Source organism: Giraffa tippelskirchi, chromosome 8, assembly GCF_054371585.1.
Source record: "Giraffa tippelskirchi isolate mGirTip1 chromosome 8, T2T-mGirTip1v1.2.pri, whole genome shotgun sequence".
Lineage (NCBI taxonomy): Eukaryota > Metazoa > Chordata > Mammalia > Artiodactyla > Giraffidae > Giraffa > Giraffa tippelskirchi.
The window spans coordinates 133,175,903-133,191,327 of record NC_137282.1 but is presented as its reverse complement, the minus strand read 5'-3'; the positions used below and the strand labels follow the sequence as shown (position 1 = coordinate 133,191,327).

Here is a 15,425-nt window from a genome sequence, read left to right as displayed (position 1 = left end):
AGAATAAGTCGAAGGGCCTTGTTTCCCATCTGGAGAAACAGACAAGATATCCCTCTCCTCTTTCTCCTTCAGCCTGAGGTGGAATGGGGATGCCAGACCCCTCAGAAGGGTGGGCCCTAAGGACATGGCGGCTGGCCTCTTTTCTTGAGGACACAGAGGCGGAAGCAAGATGCTCTGTGTCTCTGTGCACGTGCTCCTCCTGGGAGGCGAGAACCACAGGACAGTGTGACTGAGGGTGAAGGGGGTGCCCTCAAGGTCTCTGGCAGCTGGGGCCCACCTCCTAAGGGTGCGTGTGTGACTGTGTGTGAGAAGATGCCGGGCGCACTGGTGCACAGCTGTGCACACGTTTCCCCCATGGTCTTATCTTAAGCACTGAGCCCATCAGAGGACACAGGTAGTCTAAGATTTCTTTGCCTTCTCTTTGTGTCCTTGGATGTTAAAAAATGATAATTGTGTCTGCTCTGTCACTCCATGTGTGGGTAATTCATAGTTTAATCAGGAGGAATTCATAGGAAACCGCCAATGACACTCTCCTCTGAGAAATGGGATTGGGGGTCTCAGGACTCCCTTTCCACCGCATACTCTCTCATTACTTTTGAAATTCTTGTCCTAAGTTTGTGTAATTTTCATTGGAAAATGAAAATTGTTCTTAGAAGTGAGACATGATGTGTTTGCCTGGCTCCCTGCAGATCCTGCTTCCATCAGATTAGCTTAGGGCTGAGCAGATTACAAAGTACTACCAAATGCAGCTGCTCATTTCATCCACTCATTCATTCAACAAACATCTGATGAATGTTTCCTACAGGCCAGGCACAACTCTAGAAGCTGGGGATAAAGCAGTCAACAGAGAAAAATGTCTGCCTTCCTGGGGACTTATGTTCTACTGGGTGGAGAAAGACATACAACAAAATAAATCAATTATATGATAGTGAGAAAAGACCAGGCAGAGGAGGGTGGTGGGGATGAGAGGCTGCCACAATGAAGAGGGTGGTCAGGAAGGTAACCTGAACAGACTTGAAGGAGGAGAGGGAGTGACTGGGAACCGCTCTGGGAGAAAAAGGCTCCTGCCTGCTAAGGCACCTCAGTTGTGTTCAACTCTGTGCGACCCCATGGACTGTAGCCCACCAGGCTCCTCTGTCCATGGGATTCTCCAGGCAAGAATACTGGAGTGGGTTGCCATGCCCTCCTCCAGGGGATCTTCCTGACCCAGGGATTGAAGTTGTGTCTCTTAAGTCTCCTGCATCAATAGATGGGTTCTTTACCACTAGCACCACCTGGGAAGCCTGAAAAGGGCTCCAGAAAATAGCAAATGACAAGGATCTGAGGCAAGAACATGCCCAGCTTGAGGAAGAGGCAGGAAGGCAGCATGGCTGCAGAACAGACACTGAGGCTAAAGGAGCTGGGATGACAGAGGTGAGAGAGGCACCAGGTCCTGTGGGGCTGCTGAGCCCCTGAGGGGGTTTGGGGTTTTACCCCAAGTGAGATGGGAGCCTCTGGAGGTTTGGCTAAAGAGGGTCATGACCTAACTACTGGGTTTACAGGTCCCCCTGCTGGAGACCAGACTGTGTAGCAGGAAAGGGGGTCGACTGAGGAGGCTGTTGAGAGAGGTGGTGGAAGCTTGGAGAAAGGGGTGGCAGTGGAGATGGTGGGTGTGGTCCCCCCCAGGACCTTATTGGGTCTTCCAGGGCCAGACCCCTCTCAATATCCTCTGCTTTAGCTCCTCTCTGAAGTACCTACTACTGCACAACTGCAATCATTTCACACACTAGCAAAGTAATGCTCAAAATTCTCCAAGCTAGGCTTCAACAGTAGGTGAACCCAGAACTTCCAAATGTTCAAGCCTGATTTAGAAAAGGCAGAGAGGAACCAGAAATTAAATTGCCAACATCCACTGGATCATAGAAAAAGCAAGAGAATTCCAGAAAAGCATCTTCTTCTGCTTCATTGACTACACTAAAGCCTTTGACTGTGTGGATCACAACTCTGCAAAATTCTTAAAGAGATGGGAATACCAGACCACCTTATCTGCCTCCTGAGAAACCTGTATGCAGATCAAGAAGCAACAGTTAGAACCGAAAATGGAACAACAGACTGGTTCAAAATTGGGGAAGGAATACAACAAGGCTGTATATTTTCACCCTGCTTATTTAACTTATATGCAGAGTACATCATGCAAAATGCCAGACTGGATGAAACACAAGCTGGAATCAATATTGTGGGAGAAATATCAATAACCTCAGATATGCAGATGACACTATCCCTATGGCAGAAAGCAAAGAGGAACTGAAGAGCCTCTTGATGAAGGTGAAAGAGGAAAGTGAAAAGACTGGCTTAAAACTCAGCATTCAAAAAACTAATATCATGCCATCCAGTCCCATCACTTCATGGCAAATAGATGGGGAAACAATGGAAACAGTGACAGACTTTATTTTCTTGGACTCCAAAATCACTGCAGATGGTGACTGCAGTCATGAAATTAAAAGACACTTACTCCTTGAAAGAAAAGCTATGACTAACCTAGACAGCATATTAAAAAGCAAAGACAAAACTTTGCCAACAAAGGTCCGTATAGTCAAAGCTATGATTTTTCCAGTAGTCATGTATGGATGTGAGAGTTGGACCATAAAGAAGGCTGAGCACTGAAGAATTGATGCTTTTCAACCATGGTGTTTGAGAAGACTCTTGAGAGTCCCTTGGACAGTAAGGAGATCAAACCAGTCAATCCTAAAAAGGAAATCAGTCCTGAATATTCATTGGAAGGACTGATGCTGAAGCTGAAGCACCAATACTTTGACCACCTGATGTGAAGAACCAACTCATGAGAAAAGACCCTGATGGTGGGAAAGATTGAAGGCAGGAGGAGAAGGGACAGCAGAGGACGAGATGGTTGGATGGCATCACTGACTCCATGGGCATGAGTTTGAGCAAGCTCCGGGAGATAGTGAAGGACAGGGAAGCCTGACGTGCTGCAGTCTATGGGGCTCCAGATTGAGCGACTGAACAGCAACAACTGGGCCCAACCCCTCTCCCAAATCCTCTGCTTTAGCTCCTCTCTGAAGTACCTAGATAATAGTATCTGCCCGCTTTCTGAGTTGTTTGGCAGATGCTCAAGCCATCACCCACCAAATGGAAGAAATTACCTACCTGATGACCATGAGCACTTGGCCCACAGACCTATTAGAACCTTAACCCCTGACACCACGCTGTTACCTAAGCATCAACCAATCAGAGAATTGTGCAGTAACATACCCTGGGACTCCCGGCCCTCACCTGGCCTTAAAAATGCTCTCTTGTACCCCAACAGGGAGTTTGGGTGTTTTGAGCCCCCCTGTCCTGAATTCCCTGCTTTTGGGGCCTGGCAGTAATCTCTACCGTTTCCTTCACCCACTAACCCGCGTCGGCAGAGGGGCTTTACTGGGAAACCAGGAGCTGACCCAAGGCTGGCTGCTCAACAGGCTGGCTTCAAAGTCTGGAGATATTTGGAAAAAAGAACCCATAGGAGTTGATGACGGACTGTGTGTAAGAGCTGATGAAAAAAGAAGAATAAAAATTGACTTCAAGTTTTGGGACCTGAGGAGCTCGGAGGATGGAGTTGCCTTTGGCAGAGATGGGGGAACCTGGGGGCGGCAAGGACCCTAGCCTTCTGCCTGGCGGTATTAAAGAAGTCCGGGAGGCGCTGGGTCCCCAGACGTGCGTATGCTCGGTGTCAACAATTCACAGGTGTGGACACTCCGGAAGGAAGGCTACGCAGGGCGGGTTGGGTGGGGCCAGGGCGCTGGTAGCCCGCGGTTGCCCCCGGGCGCGGAGAGGGGCGCGCGGTGGCTGGAGCGGCTGGAACCTGCCACCAGGGCCTGTTCTGATGGAGCATCCGCGGCGGACGCGAGGATCGGGAGCCGGACGTAGGGATCGTGTCCCGGCTGCGGCGCGGCGCTTCGGGGCGGTTCTTCCGGAGCAGTGGCGGCTGCTGAGCTGGACACAAGCGGTGAGGCTGCCTGGGCGCGGGGGGCGGGGAAGGCGAGGGAGGGTCTGGCCCCTCGACACATACTGCGCTCAGTCCCGGCTGCTGGGCTCGCCCACCGGCTGGGAAGCTCCGGGCGGGGGGCCTACCTGAGAAGGAACGGTGGCCAGGGGTCAGACCGCGTGCGTCTGACCGGGGAGCCCAGGCCCCGCTTTCAGTTACTATTATGACCTTTTGGGTCCTTCGTGGAGACCTTCTTGAGCTCTTTCTGGGGGCTTTTGCAGGAGGAGCAGGATGGGAGTGGGCTGCGCTGGCCTCTTCTCTCCCACCTAGCACAGAGCTTTCCTTTGACGTGGAGGTATCAGCCCTCCCTGACCCGACAGACCCCAGGACCCGCGAACACCGTCTCTCTCAGGCCCTCTTATCCTCTTGCTCCTGCAGAGAGGTAGTCCCGGATCCTGGCTGGTTTTCTACTTTGGAAAGGGTGCCAGAACTCTCGCACTTCTCAGAAAACCTCACTTGTGTGTCCCCCTTTTCCCTCCCATGGGCAGAGCCAGGATCTGTAGGACCCAACGCAGTTCTCAGAGACCTCTTCATTTGAATTTGATTTTTGACTGCCCTGGGACTTCAGTGCTGCGCATGAGCTTCTCATTGCAATGACTTCTTTTGTTGAGGAGCCTGGGTTCAGTAGTTGTGGCCTGCGGGCTTAGTTGCTCCACGGCAGGCATGTGGAATCTCCTCTGCTCAGGGATGGAATCCATGTACTCTGCCTTGGCAGGTGGATTCTTAACTACTGGGTCACCAGGGAAGTCCCTGGGGCATCCTCTTTAAAAAGATGCACCACAAAGTTGCTGGTGCTTTGGGAAGGGCCTGTGCTCAACAGTGTTCTGAGGGAGCTTGTTGAAAATGCAGATTCTGGGATAAAGCCTTTGAGTCCATTGTTAATGAGCTGTCCAGTTATTCTGCTCTGATCTGGGGCGTGTGACCCTCATGCTCCTAGTGAGCGACATTGAATCAAGCTGGAGAGCTGGGATCCTGGCCCTGTGACCCCAGGATCTCCTGCCTTCACACCACCTTCCACTGGTTACACTGTGCTTTCAGGCAGTGATTCTCAAACTCACCTGAGTATGAGAATCACCTGGAGAGCTCAGTCAGCGGTCCAGGCTCATCGATATCTGGGTCTTTGTAGTTGATCAGGTTCTCAGGTGGTTCTCACACCCACTAAAGCCTGAGAGCCTGTGGGGCCCTAGGTTCCTTGCACGGGCCAGCCTCTTGCTCCTCCTGCCTGTCCCCACCTGGGATGTGATTCCTCCTCTCCACCTCTGATCGCTGACCCATGGTAAGTCCCTCCATCTCACCTGTATCACTCCTCTGTCATTGATCACATTCCACCCCCCTGCACAGGACTGCATTTTCCTTGCAGGCTCATCCATTTCCTTAATTCATGGAATCCTAGTGTTGGGTGGGCCCTTGGAGGCCATCTCTCTGTCCCCTCCCTTTCCCTGAGCAGGATGGACCTGGGGGTGTTGAGGGCAGAGGAGAGCAACTGAAGACCAGGGTGGGCCCCTGACCAGCTTTCCCTCAACCACAGGGGAAGAGGCTGCTGGAGGCGACAAGCTCATCCATGATCGAGACCTGGCCTGGCTGCAGCAGGCAGATGGTGAGTGGCCCCCCCCCCACCGTCCTGCCTGCAAACTTCCCTGGGATCCTAGATCCCTTGGACCCTCCTGGCTCCCCGCTCCAAGGGACTCCCTAAGTTCCCTCCTCACCACAGCCGGACTGTGTCATGTGTCCCTCACAAGCCCGAGGGTGAGCCTTGGTCTCCTTTCTTCCCAGTGGTCGTGGCAGAAGTGACCCAGCCCTCTCTGGGGGTGGGCTATGAGCTGGGCCGGGTGGTGGCCCTCCACAAACCAGTCCTGTGCCTGTTTCGCCCAAAGTCTGGCCGCGGTGAGCACCCCCAGCCCTGGCCTCCTTTCCCAGCTCTCTGAGGTCCCGGCCCTCCTCTCCTTCCTTGGGGGGCTCTGAGCACAGTGCCCACCCCAGAAAGGGACAGCAAGGGAAGGGCATCAGGCAGTGTGGGAGGGGAGGGGGAAGTGTAGGAGTGGGGAGTGTGGGAGGGGGAGCAGGGAGGGGGGGAGGGAAGCAGGGAGGGAGGAGGGAGCCACCTCCACCAGCCTCCTCCTTCCCAGTGCTCTCAGCCATGACCAGGGAGCAGCCGATGGCTGCAGGTTCCAGGTGTGTGACTACCATGAGGCAGAGGTGGAGGCGGTCTTTCTTCCCTAGCAGGTGCTGCCTCTCCTGACCCAACTGTTTGACTTCACCCCAGTTTATGAAATTCTCCTGATGCCAGATGTGCTCTAGTACCTTTCCTGCCTCTTAGCCCCAGTACAGATGCACGGTACGTTTTCAATTCTAACTTTGTGTCTGTGTGAGAGTGGAGGTGGGTGCACGTCCTCAGAAATAATCTTCTTAACACCCTGCTTCACTTCAAGATGTAGAGACCCTTTAAATGTCTGCAGTCCCCCAAGAGAAGGTTACTTCATAACGCCCTCAAGCTCCCCCCCAGGAACATTCAGGAGTTTGGAGGAAGCTGGTCTTGGGGGATTGCCATTCCTCTCTGTCACTGATGCTGGACTGGACACCTAAGTATCCACTGATGGATGAATGCATAAAGGAAATGTGTATGTGTATATAATGTGTATGTTCACACACACACACACACACACACACAATGGAATATTATTCAGCCATAAAAAGGAACTCTTGCCCACTGCAACCACATGAGAATATGATGTAAGCAAAATAAGTCAGACAGAAAAACACAAATACTGTATCATATCACATGTGAGATATTTTTAAAAAATGACCTCAGATACAGAGAACAGATGGTTGTTTGCAGAAGTGAGAGGTGGTGGTTGAAATAGGTTGAGGTGGTCAAAAGGTACAAACTTCCTAATAAGATAATTAAGTCCTAGGGAAGTAATATACAGTGTGGTGAATATAGTTAACAATACTGTATTCTATATTTGAACATTGCTAAGAGAGTAGATCTTAGTTTTCAACAAAAGAAAATAATTTATTGTGTGGTGATGGATGTTAACTAAACTTACTGTGGTGGTCATCTCAAAATATACACATGTATCGTATTATATTGTATACCTGAAACTAATGTTATATGTCAGTTATATCCAGTATTTTTAAAAATCTGCATAAGACAAAGCATGGCAAAGAAAAAATAGGAAAAAGCATAGTAAGTAAAGCACAAAAGGGATAGTGGAAAAAACTTCCAAACATGTATGTGATCAGAATAAATGATGACATTCATTGAGTAAAAAGAGCATTGACTCTTTAGTAAGCAGCTTATTACCTGCATTTTTACAGACACACTTGGAATATAGAAAGGTTGAAATGAAAGACAAAAATATGAGTCCAGAAGGATTTATTAGGAATAAAAGTAGATCACATGAGGACAAAAAGTGTACCACCAAGAACACATAAGAATTCTGAACTTGTACTCGCCTACTAGTCTCAGAATACAAAGTAAATATAGTTGAAATTATAAGAAAAAAATCCACTGCCAACAGGATAGTTTAATAAAGTTACATCAGTAATTGATAAATGGGCAAAAAAATAGTAAGAATATAGAAGATTTGAAAAATAAAAATGTAAATAGCAAGCTTGATCTGATGTGTATGTGGGTATAGACTTCTATATGTATTAAATAAATACTGTATTATGTATAGTATCTGTTTTAGATTTATCTTAGATATTATCTATTATATATATTAATATACATATGTTATATATGATAGTATATGTATATTTATAATATATGTTAAAAATATATATGGATCTGAAATAGATATAACAAAATTTAAGACTGGATAAAACTGGATAGTGGCTACAAGAGTATTTGATATACTATTGTCTATACTTTTCTCAGACTTGCTATGTTTTGTAATAAATTTTAAAATTCTTAATTATTCATAAGAAAATAAAAAATTGAGTCCTAAGGCTGTATTTCCCCTTTTGGCCTGCGCAGATTCCTGACACAGGGAAGAAGAAGACTAGGACTCCAGATGTTCTCCCCTTTCATAAAATTGTCCTCGTGAAGGACGACACCAGCAAGAAAACATCCTAGCCATGGGGATGGGGAGGAACTCAGACTAAGAATGTTCCTGAGTAAGGTGGGTACGGTGAAGATTAGGGCAGAAAATCTCAGCCCTGCTTCCTCTCCAATATATCTGAGAAAGGAAAGTCACCTATGAAAAAACAAACAAAATCCAAGGGAGGGTACATCTGGTCCCTGCGGCTTCTTCTCGGCTGGAGGTGATGTGTGATGCAGGTGTTAAAGCTGGAGTGTGACGTTGAACCTGAAGGGATCCTCCACATGCTTAACTTCTGCTTTCTCTGAATCTCTGCACCCTTCACACGTCCTTCCATAACATTCATTTGACTTCTCTTCTTGAGTTAACTCGGGTCCTTCCCAAGCCAAATGGAGTCTCAGGTCTCTTCACTCCTGTTTATAGCTCCTTTAGTGTCCACTGAGTGTCTCACATAGAACACATGCTTTAAAAATGTATCCCTACAGCTATAGATTTAAAGAGATTTAAGAGGCATATAAACAATGAGTAAGGTGAAACCACATGACTAGGGATGCGCATTTGGGTGATAACTTTCTATGTTTCTTTGCGGTTTTATGTCCTCTTTTGTCCTTTCTGTAAAAGTAAGAGCAGCGGTTCATTTGGAGAGAATGAGGAGGCCATGATTGGAATTGAACACATGCAAGCTTCTGGGTGGTTGAAGTTCTCTCTCTTGACGTGCATGAGTGGTGGTTACAGAGTATTTCATTAGTGTTTTTTTAAAAATTATTGTTTCATTTTTGGCTGTGTTGTATCTTCGTTGCTGCCCTGGCTTTTTCTGTAGTTCTGGGAAGTTGAAGGTACTCTCTTGTTGCTGGTACTTGGGCTTCTCATTGCGGTGGCTTCTCTTGTTTGGAGCACAGGCTCTGGGGGCATGCAGGCTGCAGTAGTTGTGGCATCTGGGCTCAGTAGCTGTGGCTCCCAGGCTCTAGAGCATCGGTTCAGTAGCTGTGTGCACAGGCTTAGTTGCTGTGAGGCATGTGGAATCTTCCTGGACCAGGGATCAAATCCATGACTCCTGCATTGGCAGGCCAATTCTTAACCACTGGACCACTAGGGGAGTCCTATTTTATTTAAAATATTTGTTTATTTGGCTGTGCTGGGTCTTAGTTGTAGCACGCGGGATCTTAGTTCCTTGCCCAGGATCGAATCTGGGCCCGTTGCAGTGGGAGCACAGATTCTTAACCACTAAACCACCAGGGAAGTCTCTAAAGAGCATTTTATTATACTTCCGTTGTTAAGGTGGTTTTCTCAGGTGAGTTTTATATTATAATAACATTTTTATTGGCATATCCAATGAACAAATGAATGAATGGTTCATGCTCAATGGGCATTGAGCATGGTGATTGCTAACATCAAAAAAGAGACATCCAGATACTCTGTGCCCCATGCTGGGAGCACACACCACCACCTGGGAGGTAGTCTTGCCCAGGTTGAACCTGAATCTGATTACACCTCTAGATCCAACTTCAGTTTATAGCATCGAGGAACGCTTTAAATGCCAGTACAGAAATATCATCAGCAAACTCCAGACTGCAGAAACCTCTACAGGACAAATGAGGGGAGGAGAGAAGATATGCAGGGGGAAGCTGTTGATTAAAACAGACTTAAAAGGCATGTCAGCCAATCACAATATGTGGGCTTGATGTGGCTCATTTTAAATAAATTGTAAACAAATATAACATTTCTAAGACAAATTGGAAATTTGAACACTGATGAACTATTTGATGACAATAGTTTATCCTTGATTGGGGAACTAAGATCCCACATGCCATCTGACATGGCCTATATATTTATTTATTTATTTACAAATGTAATAATATGTAATAATATGATCTTGAATTTGTATCATAACAGTACAGTGAGGAAGTTGACTATGCATATACATGAAACAAGACATAAATTGGTCATGAATTGTTGAATTGTTGAATCTCATTATACTATTTTCAGTACTTTACTATTGCCTTTTTTTATTATTGCCTTTTTAAAAACAGCTTTATGAGGAATAACATATCAGTAAAATCTGCCAGTTGTGAGTGTACAATCTAATGTAAACTTGTAGGGTTGGGCAGTCATCCCCACAGTCCAGTTTTAGAACATTTCCATCACCACAGAAGGTTTCCTTGGGCCCTACCCTGCAGTCAGCTCCCACGCCCAGCCCAGCCCTCCGTGGTCAGCTTTCTGTTTCTCTAAATACACCCTTTCTGGACATTTCATTTAAATGCAGTCATGCACTGGGTAGTCTTCTGGTCCTGATACCGGGACATAAGTTGGATACACTGACCTGCACACCACCCTGGCTCCCCCTCCATCACTTAGTGCCCCATCCCTCCAACTCAGGCCTCTGCACTGAGCCAAGGATCTGAGCTGCCAGCCATGGCCGGCTCTGCATCCTGACCACCTCAACTGTGGACACAGAACAAGTCGCAGGGCCTTGTTTCCCATCTGGAGAAACAGACAAGATATCCCTCTCCTCTTTCTCCTTCAGCCTGAGGTGGAACGGGGATGCCAGACCCCTCAGAAGGGTGGGCCCTAAGGACATGGCGGCTGGCCTCTTTTCTTGAGGACACAGAGGTGGAAGCAAGATGCTCTGTGTCTCTGTGCATGTGCTCCTCCTGGGAGGCGAGAACCACAGGACAGCGTGACTGAGGGTGAGGGGGGCGCCCTCAAGGTCTCTGGCAGCTGGGGCCCACCTCCTAAGGGTGCGTGTGTGACTGTGTGTGAGAAGGTGCCAGGCGCACTGGTGCACAGTTGTGCACACGTTTTCCCCATGGTCTTATCTTAGGCACTGAGCCCATCAGAGGACACAGGTAGTCTAAGATTTCTTTTCCTTCTCTTTGTGTATTTTTTAAAAAATATTCTTTATTGTGTCTTTTTAGAGATTTATTTACTTATTTGTCTGTGCTGAGTCTTAGTTGTGACATGCAGGATCTTTCCTGCAGCATGTGGGATCTTTAGTTTGGGCATGTGGGATCTAGTTCCTTGACCAGGGGTCAAACCCAGGACCCCTGTGTTGGGAGAGTCTTAACCACTGGACCACCAGGAAAGTCCCTATGTCTTTGCCTTTTAAAAATGGTTACTGTGTCTGCTGTGTCACTCTATGTGTGGGTATTTCATAGAATGGAGGAATTCAGAGGAAACCACCAATGATGCTCTCCTCTGAGAAATGAGATTGGGCTCTCACTTTCCACCGGGTACTCTCGTTCCTTTTGAAATTTTTGTCTTAAATGTGTGTAATTTTCATTAGAAAAATGAAGATCATTATTAGCAGTGAGCCATGGTGTGTTTGCCTGGTTCCCTGCAGACCCCGCTTCTATCACATTACCTTAGGGCTGAGCAGATTACAAAGTGCTACCAAATGCAGCTGCTCATTTAATCTGCTCATTCATTCAACAAATATCTGATGAGTGTTTCCTGGAGGCCAGGCACAGCTCTAGAAGCTGGAGATACAGCAGTAAACAAAACAGAGAAAAACGCCTGCCCTCCCAGGGACTTACATTCCACTGACCATAGAAAGACATGCAACAAAGTTAATTATATGGTAGTGAGATGGACAGGGAAGCCTGGTGTGCTGCAGTTCATGGGGTTGCAAAGAGTCGGACATGACTGAGCAACTGAACTGAGAGGAAAAAAGACCAGGCAGAAGAGGGTAGTGGGGATGGGAGGCTGCCACATTGAGGAGGGTATCAGGGAAGGTAACCTGAACAGACACGGAGGAGGAGAAGGAGTGACTGGGGAGCCCTTGGAAGAAAAGGGCTCCAGAGAACAGCAAATGCCAAAGATCTGAGGCAAGAACATGCCCAGCTTGAGGAAGAGGCAGGAAGGCAGCGTGGCTGCAGAACAGACACTGAGACTAAAGGAGTTGGGATGACAGAGGTGAGAGAGGCACCAGGTCCTGTGGGGCTGCTGAGCCCCTGAGGGGGTTTGGGGTTTTACCCCAAGTGAGATGGGAGCCTCTGGAGGTTTGTACAGGTCCCCCTGCTGGAGACCAGACTGTGTAGTAGGAAAGGGGGTCGACTGAGGAGGCTGTTGAGAGAGGTGGTGGAGGTTTGGAGGAGGGGGCGGCAGTGGAAATGGTGGGTGTGTTTCCCACCTACCCAGGACCTTATGGGGTCCTCTCACGCCAGACCGCTCTCGCATATCCTCTGCTTTAGCACCTCTCTGAAGTACCCAGATAATAGTGTCTGCCCGCTTTCTGAGTTGTTTTTGCAGCTCAAACCGCCACCAAATGGAAGAAGTTAACAACCTGAAGACCATGAACACGTGGCCCACAGACCCATAAGTACTTTAACCCCGTGACACCACCCTTAGACTCCCCTCTCTCATCTCCTCTTTAAAAATGGTTTCCTGGATCCCACTGGGGAGTTTGGGTGTTTTGAGCACCCCTGCCCTGAATTCCCTGTTTGGCGCCTGCAGTAATCACAGCCCTTTTCTGCACTGCAACCCCGTGTCTGCACTGGCACTGGGGTGCGACCCAAGGTTGGGTCCCCAACAGGTGGGTTTCAGGTTTTTTAAATATTTGGAAGGGAGAACCCACAGGAGTTGCTAGCGGATTGCACGTAGGGTTTGATGGAAAGAGAAGAGTCAAAATGACTCCAAGGTTTGGGACCTGAGGAGCTGGGAGAATGGAGTTGCCTGTGGCAAAGGTGGGGAGGAGTGGATGAGGTGGGGAGTTAAGTTCAGGAGGCGCTGGGTTCCTACAGGTGGCTACGGCGGACGTTTCCATTTCACAGGTGTGGACACTCGGAACCAGACCCGGCGAGGCGGGGGCGGGGCCGGGTCACGTGCTTGGGGCGGCGCCAAGGGAAGCGGGCGGGGCCTGCGGCGGCCAGGATGGCGGCGGCGGCGGCGGCGGGAACCCTGGACCGCGGGGAGCCGGGCCGTCTTTCCCTGTACTTCTGCGGGAGCATCCGCGGCGGACGCGAGGACCGGGAGCTGTACGTGCGGATCGTGTCTCGCCTGCGGCGCTTCGGGGTGGTGCTCACCGAGCATGTGGCGGCCGCCGAGCTGGACGCGAGCGGTGAGGGGGGCGGGGCTCGTGGCGCGGGCGGCGGGGAGGGCACAGGCAGGCCCCTCTGCCCGAGAACGGCGGTGGGGGGTTCAGACCGCGTGCGTCCGGCCTGGGAGCCCACTCCCCGCATTCAGTTACTATCTTGACCTTTGGGTCTTTCATGGAGAACTTCTTGGGCTCCTTCCGGAGGCTTTTGTAGGAGCAGGATGGGAGCGGGCCGCGCTGGCCTCTTCTCTCCCACCTAGCACAGAGCTTTCCTTTGACGTGGAGGTATCAGTCCTCCCTGACCCGACAGACCCCAGGTCCCGCGAACACTGTCTTTCTCAGGCCCTCTGATCCTCTTGCTCCTGCGGAGAGGTGGTCCTGGATCCTGGCTGGTTTTCTACTTTGGAAATGATGCCAAAACTCTCACACTTCTCATAAAACTTCAAGTGTGTCCCCCTTTTCCCTCCCAGGGGACAGAGCCAGGATCTGTAGGACTCTATGCAGTTCTCAGAGACCTCTTTATTTTAATTTTTGACTGCCCTGGGTCTTCATTGCTGCGCACGGGCTTCTCATTGCAGTGACTTCTTTTGTTGAGGAGCCTGGGTTCAGTAGTTGTGGCCTGCGGGCTTAGTTGCTCCACAGCAGGCATGTGGAATCTCCTCTGCTCAGGGATGGAATCCATGTACTCTGCCTTGGCAGGTGGATTCTTAACTACTGGGTCACCAGGGAAGTCCCTGGGGCATCCTCTTTAAAAAGATGCATCACAAAGTTGCTGGTGCTTTGGGAAGGGCCTGTGCTCAACAGTGTTCTGAGGGAGCTTGTTGAAAATGCAGATTCTGGGATAAAGCCTTTGAGTCCATTGTTAATGAGCTGTCCAGTTATTCTGCTCTGATCTGGGGCGTGTGACCCTCATGCTCCCAGTGGGCGACACTGAAGCAAGCTGGAAAGCTGGAATCCTGGCCCTGTGACCCAAGGATCTCCTGCCTTCACGCTACCTCCCACTGGTTACACTGTGCTTTCAGGCAGTGATTCTCAAACTCACCTGAGTATGAGAATCACCTGGAGAGCTCAGTCAGCGGTCCAGGCTCATCGATATCTGGGTCTTTGTAGTTGATCAGGTTCTCAGGTGGTTCTCACACCCACTAAAGCCTGAGAGCCTGTGGGGCCCTAGGTTCCTTGCACGGGCCAGCCTCTTGCTCCTCCTGCCTGTCCCCACCTGGGATGTGATTCCTCCTCTCCACCTCTGATCGCTGACCCATGGTGAGTCCCTCCATCTCACCTGTATCATTCCTCTGTCGTTGATCACATTCCACCCCCCTGCACAGGACTGCATTTTCCTTGCAGGCTCATCCATTTCCTTAATTCATGGAATCCTTGGGTGGGCCCTTGGAGGACATCGCTCTGTCCCCTCCCTTTCCCTGAGCAGGATGGACCTGGGGGTGTTGAGGGCAGAGGAGAGCAACTGAAGACCAGGGTGGGCCCCTGACCAGCTTTCCCTCAACCACAGGGGAAGAGGCTGCTGGAGGCGACAAGCTCATCCATGATCGAGACCTGGCCTGGCTGCAGCAGGCAGATGGTAAGTGGCCCCCTGTCCTGCCTGGGGTCCTAGATCCCCTAGACCCGCCTGGCTCCCCTCTCCGAGGGACTCCCTAAGTTCCCTCCTCACCACAGCCGGACTGTGTCATGTGTCCCTCACAAGCCCGAGGGTGAGCCTTGGTCTCCTTTCTTCCCAGTGGTCGTGGCAGAAGTGACCCAGCCCTCTCTGGGGGTGGGCTATGAGCTGGGCCGGGCGGTGGCCCTCCACAAACCAGTCCTGTGCCTGTTTCGCCCGAAGTCTGGCCGCGGTGAGCACCCCCAGCCCTGGCCTCCTTTCCCAGCTCTCTGAGATCCCGGCCCTCCTCTCCTTCCTTGGGGGGCTCTGAGCACAGTGCCCACCCCAGAAAGGGATGGGAAAGGGAAGGGCATCAGGCAGTGTGGGAGGGGAGGGAGAATGGTGGGAGGGGAGGGGAGAGAGGGGAGGGGAGCAGGGAGGGGTGAGGGAAGGGGATGGGGAGCAGGGAGGGGGGAGGGAAGCAGGGAGGGGGGAGGGGAGGGGATGGGGAGAGGGAGCCTCCTGCACCAGGCCTCCTCCTTCCCAGTGCTCTCAGCTATGATCCGGGGAGCAGCCGATGGCTCCAGGTTCCAGGTGTGGGATTACGAGGAAGCAGATGTGGAGGCCCTGCTGGATCGGTACTTTGAGGCATATCCTCCTGAGCAGGTGGCTGCCTCTCCTGACCCAACTGCTTGACTTCACCCCAGTTTTGATTAAATTCTCCTGACCCCAGACTCG

General features: G+C 50.2%; 1 protein-coding gene across 8 annotated transcripts; it reads left to right on the top strand.

Moving 5' to 3' along the window:
- The first annotated feature begins 3,754 nt into the window (after positions 1 to 3,754).
- Positions 3,755 to 15,417, top strand: DNPH1 (2'-deoxynucleoside 5'-phosphate N-hydrolase 1). 8 transcript variants are annotated; one of them, XM_081518806.1, is made up of 10 exons: positions 3,755 to 3,982; positions 5,209 to 5,297; positions 5,550 to 5,618; positions 5,795 to 5,905; positions 6,242 to 6,356; positions 8,001 to 8,145; positions 12,834 to 13,120; positions 14,604 to 14,672; positions 14,830 to 14,940; positions 15,235 to 15,417. In XM_081518806.1, the coding sequence occupies exons 7-10, from the start codon at positions 12,934 to 12,936 to the stop codon at positions 15,381 to 15,383; spliced, it is 516 nt and encodes a 171-aa protein (XP_081374932.1). In that variant the 5' UTR covers positions 3,755 to 3,982; positions 5,209 to 5,297; positions 5,550 to 5,618; positions 5,795 to 5,905; positions 6,242 to 6,356; positions 8,001 to 8,145; positions 12,834 to 12,933; the 3' UTR covers positions 15,384 to 15,417. The 8 variants fall into 8 exon arrangements, with proteins under 8 accessions (XP_081374932.1, XP_081374933.1, XP_081374930.1 ...); XM_081518807.1 differs by having other exon boundaries at positions 5,148 to 5,297; positions 6,285 to 6,356; XM_081518804.1 differs by having other exon boundaries at positions 5,148 to 5,297; positions 6,245 to 6,356.
- Positions 15,418 to 15,425: the final 8 nt, after the last annotated feature.